General features: G+C 46.6%; 1 protein-coding gene across 1 annotated transcript in view; it reads right to left on the reverse strand.

Annotated features, from left to right (window-relative positions):
* Positions 1-27,010, reverse strand: part of LOC117213445 — a gene marked incomplete at its 3' end in the record, with an annotated part of 89,677 nt that overhangs the window by 46,312 nt on the left and 16,355 nt on the right. The window contains exon 2 of the mRNA XM_033458791.1: positions 14,510-14,701. Coding sequence (XP_033314682.1) covers positions 14,510-14,701 — 192 coding nt within the window. The remainder of the gene's footprint in view (positions 1-14,509; positions 14,702-27,010) is intronic.

Here is a 27,010-nt window from a genome sequence, read left to right on the forward strand (position 1 = left end):
CGTTAAAGACAAACGCCGAACTGGCCCGCGGCCAGCCCTCATCTCGCTCTTTCTCTCTTTCACCCTTTCCGCTCTTTCTCGCCACGTAGGCGGTACGATAGATATGGATTGCACCGATCCACCTCCGGCCGTGTTGTTTTTGCAAACCGATACGCTAATTTGCGTATTGTTCGCTGTTCGCGAATGATCGGAACGCGTCCCGCCGCGCCGAGTAGCGGCGTTTCTTCTTTCAAGCTGTTCGGATCGACGAGAAATGCCTGTTGGCGATCTTATCGGTCACGTATCGTAGCTCACCTGTGACTGACACTCGCTTCGAGGGATGGTTCTTATTGTCTTCGAAGCTGGGAACCGATCTGCGAATTTTCCTACACAATGAACCACGATGTAACGATGCAGTACCGGTTCTCGTTTGGTCGAACGCTTGACATTCTCGCAACATTCTAATCGCAGGTTGAATTTCGTCCGCGTATCGTCCACGGACTAAACTGGGTTATCCGATACGGCTCACCCGGTATTACTCGCGCTTTTTCTAGATCGTTTTTTCTAGATACGGCTGTCTTTCATTAGAAGCGAGCCAATTAGCCGCGCCGCGACTCGAGACCAGGACCCGGAGGAAGTCGTGCGGCGCGACGACCGCCGAAGAAATTCACGATAATTGATATTTAGGATATTATACCGCCAGGAAACGTGTAATCAGCGAATAACTGTATCCGCCAATAAGCGCAACTCTCGAGTCGCGAGCGGCGTCGTTGCGCCAGCCGTTTCCAACCTTGTTAGAGAAATGACCATACGCACGGTGTATTTAATGTACCGGCGATTAATGTACAGCGATCGAAAGAGACTTCTCTTTGCTCTGTGAACGAACCTGTGGTTAATTTTACGTAGATGCGAAGACCGTCGATGATCTTAATTTCTAGAGTCAATGCCACGCTGCAGGATGTGGTTGTTCGAGATGTCGGACAGATTTGAAGATAATAAGATTTTGGATCACATCGACGTTTTGCAATAAACCGTACAACGAGTGTCGGAACGATCTGATTACCACAGAGTGCGATTAACAGAGGAATCGAATAGAACGTAACGTAGATGAAGCAGATCGATGCGACTGGCAGAGAATTCGACCTGTGAAAATTTAATTCGTTAAGAGAAACGGTCAACGACCGACGGTGCTTCGTTAGAATTCCACGCAGACTATTTGGGTAATAAAAAGCTTGGATCCCCGTTTCGAGGGGTTGTAGCGAGAATGTAGCCTTTGGCTTAAAAAAACACCGGGAAAAGAAGGAGGGAAAGAAGGAAACGGTCCCCATCGATATCCTCGAGGTTCTCCGGATAGTCCTCCTTAAGTTTCCACACGACAGCCAACGCCGAGCTCGAGTGTCTTGAAAGCGCAAACGTTTCGATAGCTCGATAAAAGTTTACAAACTCCCGCCTCCTCGCTTCGTCGAGTATCATCGATATCCGATGGAAATCCTTTTAAATTCCTCGAAGAAGCGGAGGAAAAAAGATACGAACGATATCGAGGGTCGATCGAGGCCCTCTCGATGCCACGAGTCGAATACCCACTCCTCCGGTTTCTGTAATTCGCGATTCCAATAAACATCGATGTCAGTTGTTCGCCTTCTTATTTCCTTGTCTCACCTTTTCTGCCGATACGAATGAAAATTTTCCGTAGAAACATATTTATTTAAATCAGATTCGTTACTCTGTTCGAAGAAATTCTGAAGCTCAGGCAATTTTAAGGCTACCCTGTCGCTGATTTCGATATTCCAAAGCGATTAATCTGACAAATTTACGACAATCACCGTGCAAGAATTGCATTTTTCTTGTAAAATGCTCACCGTATCTCGACAGATCGCAATGAAAAGATCTAGCCAACATACGCGACAGATCTCGACACGTACGATTACCCGTTGATTTTCTGCGATGACCAACGACGAGACGAATCTTCGTCGGTCCTCGGACGTACGTTCGCAAAGCGGTGAAAAAAGGGACGAAGAGGGAAATATGAAACGGGACGTGGTGCTCGTGCTCGTCCCGAGGGCCGGCACGAAACAATGAACTCTGTAATTTTCTCCGGCGACCACGATCCCAGGCACCCTTTTCGCGCGCCACCACATAGCCCAGGGCTGCCAGCTTTCCTGCCGGATACGAGCGCTTGCGAGCCGATCGCCACGGGATTGAGCTATCAGCCATGCATCGATCGCGCCAGGACCCAGAATTTCGGAGCTTTCTTTGAACATCGTGATGTAAGAAATGTTTGTCCTTATATCAACGGATGAATTGGCAAAAGACAGTTCTGAAGCGTATCGATTTCTTAACGATCTTCGTCGATACAGGAGACGCTAAATCTTTGAACTCTCGAATCTGCAAATTTCCAATGATTATGTGAAATTAGCCTTAGATAAGATAATATCTCTTGGTAAAATATCGAAACGTCAGTCGAAAGTTGCGAGCAAACGCGGCAAAGCGGAAACGTCGCGTATATGTGCGTGGCGAAATTTCTAAATCCGGTCGGACCAAACCCATCGTCCCGTTACAAGTGACGTTTACAGCGCTCAGCCTGGCACCTCCACCATCGACGCGAAACCGATACGAAAATATTTTCCATCGAGAACGCGAGGTTGTCTACGATTTTTACATCGCTCCTACCTTTCGTTGTTTCCCGTGCTCAATTTTCGGGAACAAATCAATCGACGGATCCCGAAACCGAGTGTGGAGGCCCTCGACGCGTATTAAACGCCGTTACACCGACGAATCTATTTCTATAAAACCGGGCGATATTTTATTCCCTTGGTAAAAAATTCGGCTCCGAGCGCCCAGCAAATAAATCAAGGGGCTGGGATACACAACCCGGCTCACCCCCTTCGAACTACGAACCGATGCCGCGAGTTTCGCCAGCGCAGATACGATTAAGGTTTCACGATGAAAAAATCTCGCGCGAAAACCCATGTGAAAATCTATGGCCATCGTTCCGATACTTTTCATCGCAGCCGCGACGAATCACGAATGCGATTTTTCCGCTGCATCGATTAAAATTCTGCTGGATATTTGCTCGCAGCGTCAAGTTCGTTTCTTCGTGCGATAAATATCATTGAAAAATATAAACGACAGATGTACGTAGAAGGACGCGTGGTTAAAGTGAACCGGCGTTTAATTCACGCGGTGTCAAATGCAAAATTACGATACGATATCGAGTGAAGAATCGATAATGAAAGCTTCGTGGAAGAATCTGTAAGTTACTGCGATCTACGAATCTGCGAGACATGCTGCAAAACAACAGAGGTAGGACGAAGAAAGGCTGAATAAAAAATGACAGAATCCTCGGTATATCGATACCGGTGGAGGCCTAAGAGGTAACTGGAGGCTGTGTGCGTCGAGCTCTCGTCCACACGGACGCGAAGTCACGACCTACTAATGAATGATTATGCTACAATTTGCCCCGGGACGGCAGCTCTGGTAATTTATTAAATTACAGTGATTCATGGCCGGGCTCCGGGCATCCGGTAGTCGCGCGTCCTCGTCCGCGGGTATCCCTCCCGCTCTCCTTCGCTTTTCGATTTCGATTACCAGAGATATCGCGGTCGATTAGCCGCGCGACCATTAAACGAATCCCGGCGACGCTGCAGGGAAACTCGGTCTCCGTTCTCATCCGGGACGCGTGCACGTGAATTTTAATCGTAACTTCGACACCAGATACACAGGATTTTTTCTTCGTCGTGTTAGGATTCCATGGAACGTTCTGTCCTCTTTAGGCTGTCCCTTACTCACGATCGCCATCGTTTGCTCGTAAATCGTTGGAAACGTCTATAATTTGTAAGATTGTTTACTCTACGAGGTAGAAAGTATCTTCTAGAGAGAACAGAAAATCATTAACGAACATAATCGAAGGTAAGGTTTAATCAGTTAACGAACGACTCGCAAAAGATCATTTATCTGGAAGAGGAGCGCGTGCATGCAGGAATACGCGCGTGTTGCTAGTACGCGAGGCCCTAAATGGAAATACTAAGAGCGGTAAAAATCGATTTCAATCCTCTAACGATCGAAACGCAGCTTACCGTCCCAAAGCAAGGGAGAGAAGAAAGGAAGGTTAATCCGTGAGAAGAGCCACGTTCGACCAACTGCAGGAAGGAAGATGAAAGAAGGTGGAAAAGGACGAAAGGCGAGGCAGAGGGAAGGGCGAAAGAGTAGAAAGAGCGTACTCGCGAGAAAAGAGAGCACGAGGCTTCGATTTGGTCTGGCGCAGTGGCGGGAGAGATCGGGATGAAGTAAAAAAGAGAAAAAGAAGAAGAAACAGAGGAGAAGGAGAGATAAACGAAAGAGAAGAGCGAAGCAGACGGGGAATCGCATTATTATCGGGGGTATTTACGGGAATTCGCGACGGAATCGTTGCGTGTCCGGTGCCGATGCAGTCATAAACAAGGGGCCATTAATTTAGCCAGGAAGAATGCCCAATATCCTTCGAAAGCTTTTGCGGCGATGCACCGATAGGCAGCTAACGCGCGGATAAAATAAGTTTAGGGCCGTGAAATTGGCAGTAATTTTACAAGCCATAACGATCTACTAAATCTGTAAAATAATTAAGGGCGCAGATGTTCCCCCGTCCGGAGTGCCAGCTAACGTACCCTACTCCCGCGCCCTCGCTACTGCACACGGACGTCTGTCTCTTCCCTTATTGTTAGCCGTCCTCTGTTCTCTCCTTTTTTCCTTCGACCATTTTGCGATTCGTCCGCGGTTCGTTATCTTCCTAACTGGCCGCCTTCGTTTGTACCGATCGGCGTCCTTTGCAGTTTGTTCGGCGAACCGGCGACATGCATATTTATAAAAAGAAGGAAACGAAGGTGCAGGATGTCTCGTTTGAAAGGTCTCCAGATTGAAACAAGATTGGATTACGTTTCTACGTTAAATATTAACGATATATACCTTTCTGCTGCCTTCGAAATTAAAACGAGATTCAAATTTTCATCGATTCTCTGTTAAACCGCTCCCTTTTCTCTTATCGCGAATCATGTTAAACCTAACCAATGGCGGGAGAGCGATTTCGTGTTTCGCGAAGGAAATCAATCCGGACGACCGGAAAAACCACCAGCCCACCCCGCTTCGTGATTCTCGCCCACGACACTAAACATCTGGTCTCTAAATTGATCGCAATCATTTGCAGGTAACAAGACGCAATCTCAGAGTGGCAGTTAGCGAGGCTTCACGTTTTTCCGCGGATTAAAGCCGAGAATCTTGCTCAGGCGCAAATTTCATATGTAATGGGACGACAACGAGTTATCCGCCGCGGAATATAATTTTATCTGCAAAAGAAGCAACGTGACCACTCTCCGCGTTCCTCCTCCCGGCCTTCCATCGGGGATAATCACGAAATCCTAACGGAAATCGCGAGGACAAGGTGAAATCGGTCGCTGTGTCGCGTCTCGCCGTCCATTATCGTAGTAGCGGAATCTCGTTACAACGCCAACGAAATTCCAAAATAACATCGTACAATAACGCGCAATATATTCGCAAAATATTTCTACAAACGTTCGAATATTTTCGCGAGCCGCTGCACCTGCGAAATTCAGGAAATCTACCTGTAAACGTTCCTCTAATTCTATCGAACTGTAACATTCCGCCTCTTCATCGTCCACCAATTTCTCACCGATCTCTGCCACGTCGAAGCCCATAAGTCCACCGGTGCCGCTTGTTTTTTTCGCAGCACGCACGGCGTATTATTAATGGTGTCACGTAGGCCGGTACGTACATACCGTCTCATCATGGACAGTAACCCAAGGCGCAGGTAGATGGCGAGATTCCGCGGCGAGAGGCCCTCTTTCCGCTGATAAGGAACGAGGATACCCGGCGAAATTACGGGGGTCGTAGCAAATTTAATAAAGCCCGAATTAAGCCGCGCATGCCGTTAGGCTAACAGCGTTTTTCCTCCGCATGCCACCGCGCTCGCTCTCGTTCGACCGCTTTCTCTTCGCTGCCGAAACTGTCGGAAAGGAACCGCGTGCTGCCACGGTCCTGTTCAATTACGCAACGAGCCGCCCCCCTTGTCTTATGACCTCGATCAGGCCAAGACGAGAAAAAGGTTATTAGCTAAATGCGGCGGGCTTTTCGTCCGAGGCTTATCGGTGCATAAACATAGCTGCACGTGACCACCATGCCAAAGCGGTCTGTCACGCGATACTGCTGAATTTCTGGTGGCCCTCGCGCGATCAAACGTGTTGCAAACGTAGCGTCGATTCGGTGCCTTTCTTCGACTGCGACGATACATCGCGTAAGTTGAAGCTCGAGGACAGTTTTCGATCCGTGGAACGCGATAGAAGTGACGCGCCAAGAGACAGTTGAGTCTGAGAAGCGATTTAAAAGCAACTACGGTGTAGAAAATGGATTAAATCGTCTACGGGAAATGGACGCTCGTTTCAGTAATCGCTTCCCGAAATTAAGCTAACGTTAAGCGTCCGTTCCTCTTTGTTCACTAGCGCGCGTCCCTTCTCGTTCGATCTTTTTCAAACAGTTATATGAAAAGAGTGCAACACTGCTTGGTTGCTGTGGTACGGAAGACTGGAAACGATGGAGACGTTTTATACGTATGCTCCGAGTCGCTAATTACTCAATTACTCACTCAAGTGTCACGTTCCGCGCTGTCCTCGCAATTTGGAGAGTCCGTTTCCCTTTAAAAGCACCGCTTCGGACGTACGCTCGGTTCTGGGCGGTCGAGAATCCGGATTTTTCCAAGCTACGTACTCTCAACGGAACGTACAATTAGCTTAGAACGACCACACGCGAGCCTCGTAAAAGCGACGTCGGTCTTCGCTGCGTTCTCGTGGCAATCAGCGCGTTTCTTCGCGCTGCGCTGCGCGACGCGATTAAATACACAAGGTACGAGCCACGCACGGAGACAAACGGCAAAAACCGCGCAAGACTAACGATTCGCGACTACCGCGCTTTAATATCCGCGCTCGTAAATTCGGCTCGTCCTTGATCGCGCCAACTGTACTGTAAGCTGTACCAGGAAAAATTCAAAAATAATGTTTAAAACACCGTTGGTTAACTGGCCGAGAGATCGATACGAAGGCGTGGTCGATCTCGTAGATAGGACATCGTCGTAATCGAGCAGCAAATACCGGCCAGCTAATAATCAATGGCAAATGGCTAGTCACGATCGTCGGCGTGTGTCTCATTAGGAGGAAGCTATCGAACGCGAGGCAAAAAGGAATAGCAAACAGAATGGTCGGTGAAAAACAGCTGGAAGACGGAAATGAGCGTAGGAATACGAAATCCCGTGTCGAAACGTTCTTTCGTACCCTTTATCTCCGGTTCTCGGAAATAATTAACGAACCACGATGAAGTGTCTTCCAGCAATGAAAACATCGTTCATAAAGTCCATGAAGGGACTTGTTCACGAAGCGGCGCGGCGACATCCAACGCTCGACGAAATGACTTATTAGCGTGGCGGCGCGGCGCGGTGGGAGAAAAAGGACAACAAGATCGAGAGATTATTAGTCGCCGGTTGTTCGTCGTTCGAACGATGACGGCGTTGATCGCCAGAGTCTAGGCTGATTGTGCCGGCTGATGAACGCTGAAGAAGGACGTTGAACCGGCCGCGGCCGCATTGACTGATGTGCGTACTCGCCGCGACGACGTCGATTCAAACTTTCAGGAACTGGTCGGGGATAAAAGGAGCGAGGATGAATGAAAGACGTTCGTCGTGGGCTTCGGACGGAGGATGCTGGACTTGTTCGAGGGATTTTTCTTCGGAAATAAAAGCTGTTCGTGACGCGAACGTCACGGTTTCTCGAGAAACAGGTAGACGAAGGTAGACAGACCGAACATTGTGGACGAAACGACGCGAAATTACAAAGAATCTTCGATAGCTCGAGTCGGATGACAACGACGATGTTTCGGTCAGAGTTACGATACGTTGTTAGAACTTGGCGCGATAGAACGCCGCGTATGTTTACCAGCGCGTATTTGAAAAATCGAACGATCGATCGAACGCTGAATATCAGAAAACTCAATACTTAATCAATCTCTACTAAGATTCTTGATTAATCTCAAGTATCACGGTATACGTAATGCCGAGTTCGTTAAGAGCTCGAATCCCGGAGACCGTGACGGATTCAGCTATCAACGTCAACTAAAATCGACTCTAATTGGAAGTTAATTCAATCAAGGACGCTGGAAGCTGGGCGCGCGTAACTCAGAGACAGAAATTTCGACGACTGCCACCGACGTATGGTAGTCAGTGAAATCGGTACTAGCCGGAACTCGTTCGGTCGATTTACGGTACCGCGTCGAAGATTGCTTATTAGGAGGCCTCGTAACTATGAAATAGAAAGAGCAGTGACAATTTGATAGATTGTGCTTTTTGTCGAGCGACTCGTCGTTAGGGCTGGCACCGGTAAAATTATTGGCTTTTTTGCCGGCGACCGGTCGAATAACTAATAAGGTAGACACTGTCGTTGCTCGAGAGGTTCTTGGTCGTGGTGCGACCATGAAAAAGCAGATTACGTGACCGGACACATTTTGCCGGGGGAAAAAGCTGAATTTATTATAGTCGATGAGTGGAAAAGTTGACTGTTGATCGACGAAATAAAATCATGAAATCTCAAAGAAGAACTAAATGTGATTGCACTGTACTTTGTACGTGATAAAGTGGAAAGTCAAATGGACGTGAGATGCATTTTTTGCCATCTTTCGAAAATCAAATCTCTCGGTTCTTACGTTATCGTTGAAGTTTCATAGATGGAAAAAGTAGTATATACACCAAAGAAAAGAGAGAGAGAGAGAGAAAGAGGTATCGTATGGAAGTATCGATGGTCGCGCGTGCGTAATGTCGGTGCAGGCGAATCAACGAGCGCGCTAAATTTAGCAGCGGTTCCGCGGCCGTAGGAGCGGGATTAACAGGGCAGACGGGCGAGTCGGTGAATTAAGGCTGATCCGTATCGCGAGGACAGGGCAAGTTTGATACGAAGGGCAGCGCGGGCAGCGGGTGCAAACGATCTAATTAAACGTCGGCGCAATTAGCTTCCGCCCCTCTCGCCGCACGGCCCCTACCGATACGACAGTCCGACGAAACTTTTCGAAACGCTAATTACTTCGTTTCTACTTACTTTGCCCGTTTTCGAACGCGAAGGAACATCCCCCAAAACGAGTGCAGTCCCCCTCGTGTGTTGCATCGTTCCGATCTCCGTTGTCGATCGGTTAGAACCGTGCACGAACAACGTTCTCCGCCTTTGAATTTAACGAGACTTTGACTGGTCGAAAGTCGTAGGGTGTGGTCGAGAAGGAAACTCTTCTCAACGAAATAAATATGTTACGCCAATTTCCTCGAGAAATGTTTCATTCAAAAATAAATTTCGTTAACTAATTTTTGTGCAAAGGAAAATATTAATTCTATGTTGTCTGTCTACGGTGAATAAAAATTACCTCGACAAATATTACAGCGAAATCTCGGCAGAATTTCAAGCCTCGATATGCAAACACTTACTCGGAGCCAGCACGCTGTTCGAGGACTTGGAAGCGCTTCAAAGATCAGAGAAGATGTAAATGTAAGCTCGATGTAACGGCGTTCCAATCGAATAAATTCTTGGCCCCGGGGCCGATTCGATTTTTCGCGGTGAATCGAAACGGAATATAAAACGCGACGCGACGCAAAGATGGCTCGTAATCCGCGCGTAAAAAAATACGGAAGCGGCGATCGGCGCCGACCGGCGAAATATTTTCGTAATAACCGTAATTAGAGATCGCGTCGCTGGCCACGGAGCTCGGTGAAAAGTGGCCGGCAGGCAGATAAAAAAAAATGGCCAGCAAAAAGTCATCGTCATTAGCGGTTGGTCACCGGTCGCCTTGATGCCTCGTCACCGCGTCGGCCCCTCTTTGAATCTCTCCTCGCGACCGGTAAACGGTTACAGTTAATGATTAGTTAATGATTTTTTTTTCTCCCCCTTCCACGGTCCCTTATTACGGACCATGTTTCTTGGTCGCCGGTAGCGGGATTCCATTCGGTTCATGCCACTGTACGTCGTCGAGTTGCTCTCCATGAAATCGTAATTGACATCGTGTAACGTGAATTTAAGCGGTAATTAGGCGACTGCCGGACTGAGAGGAGGCGAACGGGTAGCGAGACGCGTAGAGATCGGATCTTTTCGATCGAAGAGCATGTTTTTCGTATGTGTAAAAATATTATTGGTGTATTATCGGAAAAAGTACAGCGATAAAAGCGGTAACAGGCGTAAGATTAGAGAGATTCACAAGGTAATTTCATGTTATGGAAAAAGAGGTTCTAAAACTGGAGAAAAAAGCGCAACACCGCTTTACAAGTTTAGCCAGCCATGGTTCGCGATCACCTATGCGCTTTCACCTGCTCTTATTATTATTAGATTACAAACTGAAAGCGGCTCCATCTTCCTTATCTGTCTCCTCCTCTGCCAGGCGGAAACGGCCGGCCGTTTCTTCGCGGTGGATCGCAAAATTCGCTCGACAGCTAATATATTATTCATTACCATACGTGTTAGCTTACGTAAGCGGTAGCGTTATTGATGCAGTTCGCGGCAGAGATTAGCTTCCTTTATCATGCACTTTCTACGCGTCAACTGCAATTAGCTACCGCTGAAACGAGCCGGTCGTTGGGCAATATCGAATTTATATACCGCGCGATGCCACTTTTCGCAACTCCACCGATCGCGTGGGCGTTGCTCGCCAGAACGAGTGTGAAGCACCCGCTGTTCACCGATTACTAATTACACGATTCGTTACGTACTCCCGGCACCAATAAAATTCTCCTTCCTCTTATTCCCCTCAACAGTGTGCAGATCGTCGAGCATCGAGTTTGGAAGTGTTTGAATAGCTAGCAGTAAAATAAGGAATAAGTGACCTAACGTAAAACTAGCCTACGACCAAACGATACCTGTTGAAGATTAAGTACGAGAGATCGGACGGAGAAAAAGGAACGAAGAAGCCAACAGCGTGAAACGTAGAGATGAAATTTAAGGGGGCGCGACCGGCGTGGCAGGACGGCAAATTGAAGGCGAGTTAAAACGAAGACGAGTCGATAGGCTCGACGGAGGTTTCGAGGAACGGATGATTTGTCCATAAACCCGTTAATGCACGCGTTTCACGCGAGCGAAATCGAAACGGGCCGAAGAAACGCGTTCGACGTAAATCGTCTTACTTACTTGCTCGCTAATAAACGACTGCGCCACGGATAAACACCAGATGCATAGACGCGAGTAAATGGATTATCTGGAAAAATAAAAGCGGCAAACCATGGGTACCTAGTCGGTGGTTCGCTCATAAACGCACGAACGCCAACGAATAATGACCCCGCCGATAAGTGCACCCTACATCGCGCATCCTCACTTCCGATGCAACAATGTATCTATGCGAGGAATCTTTACCTTTGTATTTAATTGTTGCAACTGTGGATAAACGAACGCGAGACCTTAAGAGACGAACAATCTATTTTTCATTCGAGTAGCGAATTATTTTCAACGCGCTTCTAATTTATTACGCGTTGAGAGAGTATCGGCAAATCTTGAAAAATCATTCTCCGCTAGTGTGCTTTCCTATCTCAACCGAGAACAAAGTCGAAGCCCAACCCAGTTTCTAGAACCATCCTGTACGGTCCAGCGACGAGCAAAAATATCTAAACAAACGCAATACAAATACGCCGATTAGACACGGGTATGTACCTCGAAGACAAGTTCAGCTGATACGTCAAAATTACCCGAGAGCCGAACGTTGCGGAATAAACAGCGAATTCCCATAAATCAATGGCAAATTAGAGTCGAGATAGAAACGATCGCGGTTATAAAAGGTGACCGTGCAAGTACGCGGCGAACTGAACGAAAGATCATGCGTGTCGGCCTTTATACGTAGGTACTCGGATAGATACGTAGAAAGGTTAAAGATCGATCACACACGAAGCGTTTCGACTTAAAAGCGATCGAGCCGAAGTTTTTCCAAAATAAATTGGCCGCGCTATCGATTACATTCGCACGCGATTCCTAAACATCCAATATTTACTTACAATGGCCACCGTACCGATGCACCGGTGAAACCCACCATTTTGACTTTCAATTACGGTCGCGAGAACGAATATAAATAAAACACAGGCAACCGTGGTCCATCAAAAAACAATTAATCTGGAAGGCAATTATTTGCTGGATCAGACTCGAGGTTTAACATTAATCAAACTCGAGGAGCGGATACGAGATGCACGCGCTTCCCTTTTGCTAGAAGAGAGAGCACGCGCTTTTTTTTCTATCAGATTAATGGGAGTCAGCGATTTAAATTAAGCCAGAAAAGCTAATACCATTAGTGAAAATTGAACTGTGATAGCCGATGTCCATGTAATGGCAATATCATTGCTAATCGTAGATTTAGCCGCCGCTAACTGTTTATAGCTAGAGATTCTTTTCATTTACTTACTTTTAATAGGAAAGTTAATTTTATATGTCCATCGCAGAAAGGTGTTCCACTTTCTCCTACCTAATCGTTTTTTATTCATTTAAATTATTCTCTAAAGGGTGTGCAACATCTATCACGAGTCTCCAACGACATTTTCAAACGATCGACCCCACTGAGTCGTATCAACGCAACGTTACCAATAATTTCAGTCTCGATCAACCGAGTGTCGATCACGCGTTCACCAGCAGCGAACTCCGCTCTAAACGACTTTTTCCAGAAAAGCATCGCTGCCATTCTTCCAGCGTAGAAAGACAGGCGGGCGCGATCTCGTTCGAGTTCTCCGGCTTTCGTTCTTCACGTGGGTAGCCGGATATAAATTATTCTTCGGCTCGGCGTTGCGGTGCATTTAATTGTGACAACGAGATTGATCGCTGCCGCGACTGCTCGCTCCGTACGCGCCATTAATATCGCGGGACACGATTTACGCGGCGGGATAATAATAATCGAGAAACAAAAGTGCGCGGCGCATTGAATACACCCCGGTGCCACGGTGTGGCGTTATTAAGTATTATATTTAAATCATTTGTTGCAGGCGCATCGCCGCTAACGAGGGGCCACGACAGCGCCCTAACGAGCCACGCACGCCCACGCGGTTTCATCGTTTCAGGGGAAGCGTTGCGTCGCGTCGTTTCGATCTTGACAAATGACTCGAACGCCCCCTTAGACCGACGATCGGGGCCTTCGCTTCCGCGAACTCGTCTCTCCACCGTGTCCACCGTTTTGTCACAAAATTGTAAATTGAATATCGATCGACAGCAGCTCTCTGTGTCATGTCGGCGCCCATTAAATCGAACCCCCTGCTTCCGAGACTCGGAAATGAGTTCCGTGGTCGAGCGACGAGGGCGACGCGCCAATCGAACCATATAGGTAGCAACTCGAAGCTTCTTTCCGCGTTTCAAAGTTACGCGGCGAGACGTACGTACACTTTTGAAACTGGCAATTCGACGATGAGAAGAACTTTCGTGCAATTGTCAACTTCTTAGCAAGAAACATAACCGCGCAATTAGACCTACGATCGCGCTTCTCTACACGAATGCCAAAGTCATTTCTATGGCAGCTATGGTCGCGCCGTAAATAGAGAAATTCCGTCGGCGAAGCGTTTCTCAGGAAGCCATATCTTGCTTTCCTGAAACGCAAGCGTCACGCTGCTCGCGGTACGCGGTGGCATGAAAACGACGATAGCCTCGGCATGCGCATTTTGCAAAAATAGCCGGCAATCAATCAGCCGATAATTTCAACGCAGGTGACAGCGTTGCCCGATGGGAATTTTAATAACGACATCGTAACGAGACTCGCTCGCTTCTTCTTCTTGGCCGTCATGGGCAGCCTATTATCGATCACAGGATCGCGCTCAATGCAACGTTTCAATCTATCCGCTCGCGGTTCCTCTTCGACAACTTAATTTCCCGTTCGACTGTGCGCAACCTGCGCGACATCCGTGCTCATCGCGTCTGCACGCATATTTTATTCTTAAAGCTTCCTGCGCGGGGAGAATATTCAAAGAGGTGGCGAAGACCGTGTTGCATGTTACTTACGGCTGATTAAGTATAAAACGAGGGATTCGTATCGTGCTTGCATCCGAATTTCTTCCATGTCACCTGCTTGCGCGTACAAAGATGTCCTCGTGAAATTAGTAATTCCGAATTACGCGTCGCCTGAGAAAATTGCATGTCGATGCTCGTGGCGATTACTGGCCCGTTTACGCCAGCGATTTTCATGATACCGCGAGTGATGCAGCTTGGTTATTCTACCGTCGTGTGTTTTACGTGTAAAAGATGCATCGAGATCGGGGCACGTTTTAAATGTATAGTGGTACGGTAGAACGATTGTAAGTTGATTTCTTCTCGATTAAAATTCGCAGGGCGGAACGTTCTTTGTACATAAATATTAACTTTCCTCTTTTTAATCAATATTATAATTTATAACAATATTACAATTAATAAAATTATAGCAATTTTGGAGGAAAAGGTTGATCACTGAATGTCGAGCTTCTTAAATGTTCGTGTACGAATATTGAGAAACGTGGAGGGAATTGTGTGGTTCGTCTTACCGTGCATATCGTCGGTGTTTGTCCGTGAATTTTGCTGCTATCGAGAAAGTCAGGAGCCTTGGGAGCCTCCGATTGCGAGTGGGTCCTGGAGTACAAAGGCGACGAAGTAGGAACACTGCTGGCGTTTGATACGTGACTGGTGGGTAGTGATGTACCGAGAGGGAAATCTGGCCGATAAAACCACGTTGGCCACTGAAACATTAATTCCACTTATTAATACGTAATACAATTATTTACATTGCTTAGCTGTATTCTAAAGAACATCGTAATCAGACTGTGGAAAATTATATTTAGACTCGTGTCAGCGTTGCTGGAATATCAAGTCTCGAATATCAAAGCACATCCTGATAAAGCACGAGTCACAAACAGTGTCACCATTCAGATCCCAAAGTCGTAAACAGTCATTAAACCTCCTCGTAAGTTTCCGTAACATTAACATCGCTGTGACAAAAAATACTGATTTATATCGAAAAACCGACAACCTATCGACCGACCTCTCGAACGCCTATAATTACAGCCGAAAGTTGACAAAATAAAAGAAAGAAAAACGAAGCTCGTGAGAAAAAAGGGCATAATTCAGACAACCATCCTTGTCGTTTTACGTGACAATTTATCGCGAAGATAAGAATGAAAACTACGTAGAAAGATCGTAGACTTTATCGAACTCTTTCAGACGATCGACGAATCTTTCGAGCTGGCTTTTCCACAGAGTCAGCCCGTTTGTCTGTCATCGAACAGATTGCTCGGGCAAAAAACGCGCGGGCGTCGCGCGTGTTCGGCGAGATAAAGCTCTTGCCCGTGGAACGAAGAGCAGGCATTAGTGTCACCGACTGAATATGAACCTCCCCAAGATAGATGACACATGCCCCTGACCCTGTAAGAAGCGCACTCGCTTCGAGGTCACCGGTATGCGTGTGGTCCATTGTAAGTGTTCTTATAAAGGAGCCCGGGTTGAGGTGGGAGGCGGAGGATGAAAAGAAGCCACGGTGTTCCGTTCACCGTAGTACGTAAAGACCTTTTGATCGTCCTGCCGCGGACGACACGAATTCCACGCGATTATTCCCATTGACGCACCTCGACAAAATGGCCGCGTAGCGCGATCAGAACGAGATACAACGTCGCGCCAAGTGGTCGTCTTTTGTCGAGGGTTGCCTTGATCGAAGTCGCGTTTTACGTTTTTCGAGTGGTAGAGTATCAAAAGGGGAATCGAGGAATCTTTTTATCAATTTTTGGATAATCAGAGTCCTTGTAGTCCTCAGAGGATCTTACGATTTAGAAGGAAGAGAAGAATCGAAACATTCATTTGCATTTTGTGCTGTTCGCTCCATATTCTGGATTAATATCTTTTATTATTAATTTCTTCTCAACCATTCAACGGCAGAAAATTGCAAAGTGTTACGAACTAAATTCGATCTGAAATTCACCGATATGAAGAAACGATCGATTTCCAAAACCGCCATCCGAGTATTAAGAAAATCCATTTATCATATTTTTGCCGCGCAGAATCAACTACGCCGTGTTTAACACGATGATCATTCTTATACGTCACGCACGGTAAAACATGGAGAAACAATTAAAATAACTCAACGTCGCAGAATGCAACGTCAACGTCGCTCCAAGAACTCGACCGTGCGTCTCGTTGATGCAGCGGAGTTGATCCGTCGTTACTAGAAATCCGCGCGAACCACGAGGATCTTACGTCACGTAGTGCGGTAATATCGCGTGTTTCGGTTATTTTGGAGCACGAGGATAGCGGTGGTGGACCCGATTGGTCACGACACGCCGGAAAGTCGGCAACTCGGCCGAGCCGAGAGGAAGGAGGCGGATGAACCGTTTCGTGGTGGTCTGGCGAATGTCTCTTGTCGCTGGCTCGCGGGAGTTAACGGCAAAACCGAAATAACAAACTCCTAAAGTTAGTGAGTTAACGCTACTTCGTCCGAGGTTCCGAAGCTTCTGTTATTTTCTGTTTATCACGGCCATTCTGTGCGCCGCGCGAATCGTTTACCGTAGACGCGGCTCGTAACGGAAATCGTTCGACCGACCTTGCTGCAAACGGATCGCGGCGGAGCCTACTGCATCGACAATTGTATCTCTTCCTCCGTTGTTTCGCGTAGCTTCGATCGTGAAACGAGATGAAGAAAATCTAAATTACAATTATCTGCGAATGTTACACGCGACAATAGCGATGTCGAACGTCGTCGGTGCACCGCCCAACGTACCTATCGGTTAAATTTATACGACGCAATAAATGCGTCATTAAATCCTACCACCCTGAATCTAATTTTAAGCCAGCGAGCCAACAATGACATCATAATACAACAGTTTTTTTTTATTAACCATCAACCATCCTCGACTGCCGATGCTCGGTTCTACGAGCGTCTTTAACAGGCCGTTAGCGGGACCGACATAAAGACAGATACTTGCATCGTCGATACTCGTGTCCGCCACGTGTAATATCGACGGCCTATTTTCGTGCGAGTTAGGGGAAGCGTGGCGCGGAATTTTTCAGATTCCAGAACCGCGAGTCAGCATCGGCAGCCGTAACCAAAGTAGACGCATCGCGTGGATCTTATCGAGCCCTGGAAAAATATTTACCTTCCGATTAATCAGCGTCCCCTCTGCGACGCTGTTACGACAGCGCCGCGATCATAATCGTGATGTACGAACCGCTCGTGTCCCGAAAATAGTGCATCGCGACGTAATTCTTTCGGAACCCGCGAATAACTTCTCCTTAAGTCGTCGCCGAACGGTATAGATTCTCGCACGAACGATCGTCGAATAAGAACGTTCGTCGATGGTATTAAGAGCGGAACACACAGCTGAGGCCGATATAAAAAACGGAAAATTAATGGATCAAATTGTTCGATGATTTATCCATCGCTCGACCAGCAATTTGACCCGAGGAGCCCCTCGCTTCCTGCACGATCAATATTCGTCGCTTAAGAACCATTAAACGGGCCCACGGCATAATTACACGGCAGGACAGATTGCACGTTGCGAGCGAATGGTTATCGATCGCGATCGGCCAAATTGATTCGTGCGGCCGAATGGATATCATTTCGATCGGGGAAACGGGAACGTCGATGTTGGTTCGATGGCTACGAGGAAGTAATCGTCGATTTGATGCGTTGTTTTGTTCCAACGATTCCAATAAAGTTAATTAAACGTCGATACGACCTCGCGAGTGAACCGCTTGATTTTCAAATTTTACGACTCTTTTTGTATCGATTAAAGAGGACCAGAGTAAAAGGCAAATGAATTTTTTTATACTTGAAACGTGGGTCGTTAAAACACCAATGTTCAACCCGTGTTTCCATGTTCGAATAGAAATCTCAGCACGCGTCGACCAACCGCCACGTAGCGACATTTTTATTACCTTTGATTCGAATCTACAAAAAAGTTGTCCATCTGACAGTAGATGGAGGAAGGAATTCGCTCGTTGGACTCAATTTCACAGGATATCAAGCCCACCGCACGCGTTCTCGAGTCTTTCCACTTCTATCCGTGACAAAAAAGTAAAAACGTATCGGATCGCGACACGTCGCTCGCAACGCGAAGCGTGCGCCTCCGTTCTCTCTCTAATCGTCGCCGATTCCTCGTACCTGGACAAAGAAACGCGTGCCATTGAAGAAAAAGGCTGGATTCCGTTGCCTCGTTACATCTCCTCCTTTCTCGCCGAACATTTGCTCTTTCGCGTTACCCGACAGTCTCCCGGATCTTCCAATGTAAACCGAATTCTTCGGTCTTCCAACGATTTCTCTAATCTTGGCGCGTAATCGAGGTTATCAAGTGGAAACGAGGTAATTTGGAGAATGTCTCGCGGTAATTTGGAAGAAATTAAAAGATATTACTCGAAAGAGGTTTGAAACGATTTTTGACGATGCGAGTTGATCGCGGCATCGTTATTACGATGACTAGACGAGCAGGATTGATGACAATAACGATATTTCATAGAATAGCGTGATTCAGACGTAGCAGCTGGTGGACGCGTTGCCACGAAAATTTCCAACCGCGGTCGCACCGCGTAATGACAAAGTAAGGATGGCCCAGCGAGATAAACGCGAGCCAAACTACTTCATCAACGAACGACCTCGAAACAAGCAGACTGCATGCGTGCGTAGTTGCGTCGTACAGCGATGGGAATAAAACACTTGAAGCGAACTACTATAGGCAGAGCAAATGATAGGTTGCTGAAATATTTTACGTACGTCTGAAAACATCGAAATCGTTTCGAATCTCGCGATGGATCGCATCTGCGACTGTCGTAAGACGAATATCGTAAAACCATACGCAACGAGAGACTGCGAAGATTCAGAATTACGATTCAGATAAATTACTGGAAGCGATAGAAACGACTTTTCGTGATTTGGAAGACGCATGATCGATAACTTAAAGGCGCGCGATAATTGATTTTTCGCGGAAACTTTCAAGTATGTACTATGTCCATCGGTGCGAGTCTACACACAGCATGCGTGCACGTAATAAAGTATTGCTTACAGCAGAGGTTGCACGCTTAATCACCGACGTCGTTAAAACCATACTCCGCAGATGGTTAAATAAGAAGTTTATGCTTATCTGAAATTCCAATAAAGCGATCCTCGGTTTTTGTATCAAAACACGTACACAAATGTCCTTCGTAACGTCTATAGACGTTATTGCTTTTTATCTTTATTACTTTCAGCGTTTCTGTAGCCTCATCCTTCGTACTCTTTTCATATGTAACGCGCTGTTTAACACGACTGTTCGGAAATGAAAAATAGCCATCGTACAACGAAACAACGATTCGACTTGTTCGACTTGACTTGTCCTTTCGTCGAAAGAATTTCCAGCCACAGGGTCGCCACGATTCAATCCTCCGCGATTCTGTTCAACTCGAACGTCACGACGCGACGGCACGACGAAGCAGTCACGTTGATCACACGTTGCGTCCCAACCACCTCGAAGACAGCCCACGAAGCAGAGAGCCAACGTAAGTGAAAATTACAGCCTTTCCTCCCTTTTCTTCCAGCCAACCGAGAACACCGACGTTCCACTCCATCCCGGCGTCTTGCGCCGAGGACAGCGCCGACTAATTGCGAGCTTTATCGAACATTACGCGCCCACAACGTTGCAATCTTGCGACAGCCGATAATTTCGATGGGACACGCTACTATTGGCATAACTTCAGACGGGACGCATACGTTTAAAGGCGGGTCTATGCATTGGCTGGTTCATCCTCGACCTCCGGCGAGACACGGCGAAGCGAACGCCGAAACACTCGACCGATCTCGTAGCTCGATAATGTCGCGTACACCGTGTTCCACGGGGATATTTCCCCTGTCGTGCGTCGATCATACGCGAGATATCGTGCATACCGCGGTCCTTTTCGCTTTTGTAAGTCATTTTGACCAGTCACTTGACAGACTCTTATACGAGTTGAAGGACGCAGTCCCGATCGCTAGGATAAACGTGACACTTTGGTATCCTTGCAGAGGTCTGCAACTGTTTTAAATCGAATAACGTAAAATAGCGGCGAGTTTACGAACGATGTTTAAGCGACGAAATTATACGAAAAATATAACATCCGTGGCAGACGAAGCATCCAAATTCGACCATTAGTTTATCTACTTTTACGCCTTGGAAGCCACGAAAGGGATTACAAAGGCAATGAGCGTACAAACGAAATAAGCGTATAAAAGGGACATTGAGCGTGTCATCCTTGTAGCTGATCGCCGACCCATGGATATCTTGGAGATCTGGAAGCGGTGACTCCGACAGCTGTGATAATTAGCCCCAGAGCCGTGTACGGCATGCAACGAGTAGAAAACCGTGCGAGGTACATGTAAGTACGTCGACGATCATCGTACCGTTCCATCATCGGCGTCATTAATACATTGCTGGTGACGGGCAGCGTTAATCTTCCCTGCCACGAAAAACAATCGACGGGCTGGTGAAACTCTCGATGTATCCTCGCGTTCTGATGCGTTCGAGACGATCGTTACCTCGTCTATTTTCAAACATTCCTCTTCCTTAGCTGCACGTTACGCTTCGCAGCGCTTTGCGATCAACTACAAAAATTTGATAATACGGAAATTGAACGACTCCGATAAAAAAAAACAATTCATTGGGCAAAGAAAGGTACGTGAAAATACTCGTCACAGCCACCGCGTGTTTCACCCTAAGCGCAGTAGTCGAAAAATGAGTACTCGAAGTCATCAGCGGCCTGCACGAAAAGGAAAATAGAAAGCTGACGACTAATGAAACCGCCGGCCATGAGCCAACCGTCTTCTGCCAACGAAGGTTAAACGCGAGTAACAAGCATGAAATTCACGGGACAAAAGGAGACTCGGCGTTTGGTTGACGCGCACGCAACGGTGCGAAGCAGCGCAGTGACACGCAGCGATCGCGCGAGCTATACGGTTTTCAATCGAGCCGGGCTAAACGGCCAGTTAAGCGAGTTTATCTGATGGAGAGCGGCGTGTCGCGGCGTCACACTTCCGCGCGCGCCGTAACGCGACGTCCACGCTCGCGCCGAGCGAAACGCGCGACACGTTACGCGCCGCCCACCTCCGTGCCCCGTAATTACTGGCGACAAAACGACCAAGCCACTGCCGTGACGAGACGACACAACGGGACGAGCTTGACACGCACCGCGGCCACGAATTAATTCGTGGCGAATGCCGGCGCAGATTATCTTCATCGACCGAGATTCTTTTTCGCTCGCGTGCCGCTAGCTGAATTGTTTTCGATGTCTGACGAGATGGCAGAGGGCGGTAATTGAGGTTGTTGCGAAGATGGACAGGGGATATGTTTATGTTGGGTTGCGTTAACGTGTTGAAATTACTCATTGTTAAAGCAAGATTTATCGCGAACACGAAACAAATTAGACTAATTGGAACGATTTAAAAGTGAATAACTAGCAGCGTGCAGACGGTAGTAAGATTCAAAAGAAATCAAACTTGGCTTGAAATTTTAACAGGTCGCCGTGGATTTTTTTTTTTTTTACAAACTTTAAAAAATATCTTAAAATCCTACGTACACGCACGAGCTTAAAAATAACTCTTGTTATAAATACAGCCTGTTCAACGTTGTATGTATTGGACTGGAAAAAACCAGAGACGACGAAGACACGGTCGACGACAAGTTTATCCCCTCGCTGGCTGTTCCTCGCCGCTCATCGATTCTCCATTCGCGGAATGGACGTAGCGCGAACGAACGGCAATGCAAATTATCCATTGGAGAAAACGCAATAATAATTCAAGACGTATCCACGATGGTAAATCGCCACGGACTAACGCGGAGAAAGAAGGAGAGACAGAGAGATTGACGTTTCCCGACGTGAAACGTAATTATTATCTTCGGCAGGGTACGCATGGGAAAATTCTAGCGCCAGCGCCAACGCTCGGCTTCGCCTCGTCACCTGCGATCAATCGACTGGATGTGAGTCATACATAGCAAGTCGACTCTGATCACTTTGTATTGCTCTTTCTCGGACGCGAGCGCCGTGTTCCGTCTCGAGGAAAACAAGAATTTTCCCCGGAGAGCAAATGGCACTTGGTGAGTCGCCTCGCGCTTATTGCCTATTAACGCGCTGGTCACTGGATATATTACCGCTATTAAGGCTTGTGAGCATATAAATGACTGTTTATGCGAGAAAGGTACCTACTAATACGCGGCCCTCTCGAAGCTTGCATTACGAACGCACGCTGGTTAGTCCACTTCGCGGTCTTTCCGATAAAAGTCACCTGCGGTGAATTGGACATTTCCGCTTCCGCGAACCTCCACGGTGCTGCAGGTTCTAACTTCTTGGTAAAAATTTCAAACCGTATAATGGATGATAAGTAGCGTAGAGAACATACGTGTACGTTTACGTGTATTAACACACTCGTAACTGATGACACGGTGCTGTGTCTTTCCGTGAATTAAAAATGGTAACTGGTTACGTGGTGCTATGTCTGAATCTTGGTTGATGCGAGGGAAAAATATAAAGAAGCAGGAATACCCTGTGGTTGAAAAACACTTTCCAAGAGAGAAAAGAGACTCGCGTGCAATACAGTCGACATATTTATTAGACGCATTTCCACGCGAGAGGGGCCGTTCGATAGGCTTTCAGGAGGAGTTCGCAGTTGCTATTACCGCGAGAGCGGTCATTATCCTCCACGAGGACGAGCCACGTCTTCTTCGAACGACTCGTATCGGCGACCTATCGAGCCGCGCCATCGGGTGGCGTACAACATGCTTCGGCTTAAATAAGAAATGCGATAACGCGGTAGTAGGACGAGGAAAATACAGAAGGAAAAGGGAAAACCCAATCCGGTCATCGACGATCCTCCCCTCGAGTTCCAACATTCGCATCGTTATTTACCATTTTATTCGTTATCCTTTGATGGACGCGCGAGCGCGAAAGAGAGAGCACACATGGGGTGGTTCGCGGGAATTTTCTCTCTGCCTTTTAGCACGCCACGCGAACGCGGATTAATATTGCAGCTCGCATGAAATACACGGCACGGGTTGCAAAGAGGGTGAGTAGACGCGATGTGAATTAAATAGCGGAATTGTATTAATGCTTCGCTGTTTACGGCCGCTTTAACAGGGATGGGGCGCAACGTTTGATACGCGGCGGAACTATTGCTTCCTCCCTTTTAACGAGCTTTCTTTCCCTTTTTTCCAACCTTTCGAAGACGTGATATTTTAAATAACAACGTAAGAATGATCGATCATCCGCTGCTTACGTCATACGTTAAAAATTTTGGAATTTAAATTAGACAATCTTTCGAGAAAGAAAAATACGCAACATCCTTTGTATCCTTGGTAAAATTTTCATTGCGTAATTCAAAGTGAACGACATTTCCTAAAAAGTCAAGGAGAAACTGAATACAGTAGACCTTCTAGGAAACTGAAACGTTGAACTCGTTACGTCCGTGCTACAGGCTGTAACGTTACTCTCGCAACAACGTTCCCCGAACATCAGAAAATTTCATTAGGAGAAATTTTCTCCGTTTATGATATTAGTTGTTTACTACCAAACCAGCGTTTATTTGTATCGTAAAAATTGCTGTGATTTTTAAAAAGACTTCCCACCCTCTTTTTTGACTAATCGAATATCGACGTCTGAATCGTTTCGAATCCCTCGAGGAAATAGGAAAAAATCCACAGAAGAATATCAAAGGAAGGACACTGGAGATTCAGAAACTTTACGAGCGAACCAAAGACGACACAAGTCAAATTCCATTGACTAATCGATTATACGACCGAATTGTACGTGGACAATACAATCGAGGATCTCGCGAACGCCCCGGGGTGCACGTAGCGACCACACACAACACACATTAATTTTCCTATTACGGGCATTGTGGTAGACGTACGGGCATTGTAGCCACGACATGTTCGCCCACGGTCGGTCGTTGTCGGGCATCGAGCTTCGCGACATCGCTACAACCCCGACGCACGACGCTAACGAGCTGTCGTCGCTGTTATCTCTTCACGAGTCTCCTGATACCGATGCGTACATCCCCTCAGTGCAATCACCGCCCCATGTAACAAACTTTCCACCCATGTGCCGTACCGCGGAGTAACGGATTGGCTAGAGAACGTATCGCGTGTATTTTCTCCTACGGAAAAGTTTCTCGTGTAAATTTGATGAAGCCTCTGCCGAGAATAGGGTTGTTTCTTTCCGTTTCTTCGGTCGTAGCGAAGGTTAGACAGTTACTTGTTAACAGATTCAGGGTGAGGACGAATTAGCAGTAAAGTTACCGACATTATCCATGTTGCGAATAATTGGCAATAAATTAATTGCACATCGTATTACGCTATTAAGGCGATTCTACTTATGCAACGGGAATTCAAATTGACTGTTTACAATTTTATTTTAAGATTTATAATTCATGTTATATTTTTTTTCCTTAATGATGTAATGACTTGCGCAACGATAACTACAAGAATAATATAACGAATTGTATTTTGTCTTTTATGTATTCAAACTCAAAATAATATTGTATTAAGGCTACTTATACCAACACCGGTCAAAATGACTGGTACTTGTCAAAGTGTAAAATCTGCAGTCTGTTTATCGAACCCCAATTAACCAATTTCCTCGTTTCGTACAACTTGCCACACGTTTGTAAAATTTTTACTGCGTATCATTCAATACGATGATATTAGTTATCAGGAAAATTCCGGATCGATCGTTAGATGCTAACACTAGAAACACCGCAGCAGTCAAAATGACTGGTTCTGCAATTTCATAAATGTGTCAACCCTCGTTTAGGGATCATAGTGATCCAGATGGATTAATAATACCATAAATGTACTACATAACATGAAATTTCTTCTGTAAGAAAGTAATAAATCAATAAACATAAAAATATTCTAATAAAAAAATATTCATTTTGACAGGTTTTCGTAGAAATAGCTTCGTGTTAACTATCGATAGTTCTAATGTTAATTCCACGTATCGAATGTTTATCACTGAAGAAAACAACTGTACGATATGTTCTATATTTCATTTGTTCTGCTTTCTTTAAACGAACTTTCACTTTTTACACTCGTAATTTTATGCTACCTTAACGATCGCAAAGGTTTTCCAAGTTGTACCCGTTTATTTTTATAGGAAAACCGTGCAACCTGTTGAGAAGAGGCGAAAAACGCCAGGGACGAACACGAGAATCTCGCTAACGACTATAGATTAGAAACGGGAAACTCGATTAAAGCACCGAACGCGTCCTAATTAACTCCTCAATTACGCGGTTCCCCTCTGATTTCGGTGCAAACAAAGAAGGCGAACCGGTTTCAAGAAGCAGGGTCACCGACAACATGCGCGACGCGTCCTTCACCTCCCTGACCTGGCCCGTATCATCCCCCGGGGCTCTGGGTACACATTATAATTGCGCATATTAAAATGGCGTCACGACTTCACCGCCCATCCATCCATCCAGCCAGTCAGCCATCTTTAATCAATAATGGAGCATCAGGGACCATGACAACAGATACCCTTTCCCGGGGTTTCTGTCTCGTGGACCCTTTTCCACCCCCTTGTGACCGCCCGACCGAATCTGCAAGGGTTGCCTGCCTTTCTCTGGACCGAGTTTCGCTATTCCCCGCATCATGTTACGTCAAATTGCGGTTATTCCCACCGTACCGTCCTCTTTGACCCCTCGATACCCAACGTCTTGCGTTCTGTTAGGGTTTGCTTGGATCGTTTCTTGCAAGATATAATGGAGTAAAATTAAAGTTCGAAAGAATGCATTTTTGAAAGATATAGTGCACGCGGTTTGCGTATTACAGGCAAAATTATCCGTTGTTTGATAATCATTTGAAAAACTTTTACCGCTTGAGTATCTCGTATATTTTCTTTCTTTTCATTCTCTTCTCTTTCTTCTCTATTGGTCTATTTTTTAAAACCACGTTGTTACACACAAGCTTTTAACTACCTAAAAACATCACATAATTGTCCTGAAAAGCATATAGCAAAACGCTGTTTGCTGCACAGTCCTATCACGCAACGAGTGACGGAAAACCTAAGCCAGAGCAGTCACGAATATCAGCAAGGTATCGAGCAAACGCGGCAAAACTCATCGGCAAATTGGCACCGTTTTCCAGGAAATCAGGCCGACCAATGTGCTCGACCAATCAGCCGTACGTCCGGTGAATCTTCGACGAGGGATCTATCGGAGGGCTGGAAGACATAAAGCGACTCGCATTTACGCTTCCGAACGAACGGTCGATCGAAGGAGGCCGTTGTCAAGAGCTTTCCAAGCGTAACGGCGTGCGTGGCACGTGCGAACCGTACACGCGTTTCCCTGCACGCATTCATCGGCCGGGGGCGTTCACGTGCGTGTCCACGGCAGCGTGCTGCCGCGCGGAAACACCAACGACTGGTCGTGCACCTGTCAACGTGTCGTTACGTGTTCGCCTGCGCTTCTGTTTCAGGCCGTGGACTCGCGTTTACGAAAACAATGGCGTGCCGATGCACAGGGGGGCACTTGAGGTAATACGCCAGTTTGTAGCTTTGTTTGGCCTTTGAAAGTTTCGCGAATGCTAGTGCAAGAAAGATCAATCGCGTAAGGGATCGTATGTATTCGACGCTAACTATTTCATAGTGCGATTTAATGGAAATTCCAATTCGAGGCAAACTAATTGGTAAAAACACCTGTGAGTCACTGAATTTTATACCTACTTTCCCTCTTAACTCTATGTCTCGATGAACGAAAGAAATCAATCGCCGCTTAAACTTTCACAAAAGAAACTCCGCCCAGCATCGCACTGCCGGTACGTACCATACGTGCCTCGTTCAAAAGAACAATTTTAATCCGATGCTGCAACCGGCTCGACGAATTAATTTCCCATCAAGGCTTCTAATTACAGCGAAATCGGCGGAAAGCAAGATAAACGAGTCAATCGAAAAACACGGCGCAGCGGCGCGGCGAGGGACACGAAATTAATAGTATCCATGCTCGAGAACAAGACCGGACTGCGAGATTATCGGCCGGCCAGTTTAGGCGCGGGGGTTACAACGTCACACGC

The sequence above is a fragment of the Bombus bifarius genome, unplaced genomic scaffold (assembly GCF_011952205.1).
Source record: "Bombus bifarius isolate JDL3187 unplaced genomic scaffold, Bbif_JDL3187 scf7180000009102, whole genome shotgun sequence".
NCBI lineage: Eukaryota > Metazoa > Arthropoda > Insecta > Hymenoptera > Apidae > Bombus > Bombus bifarius.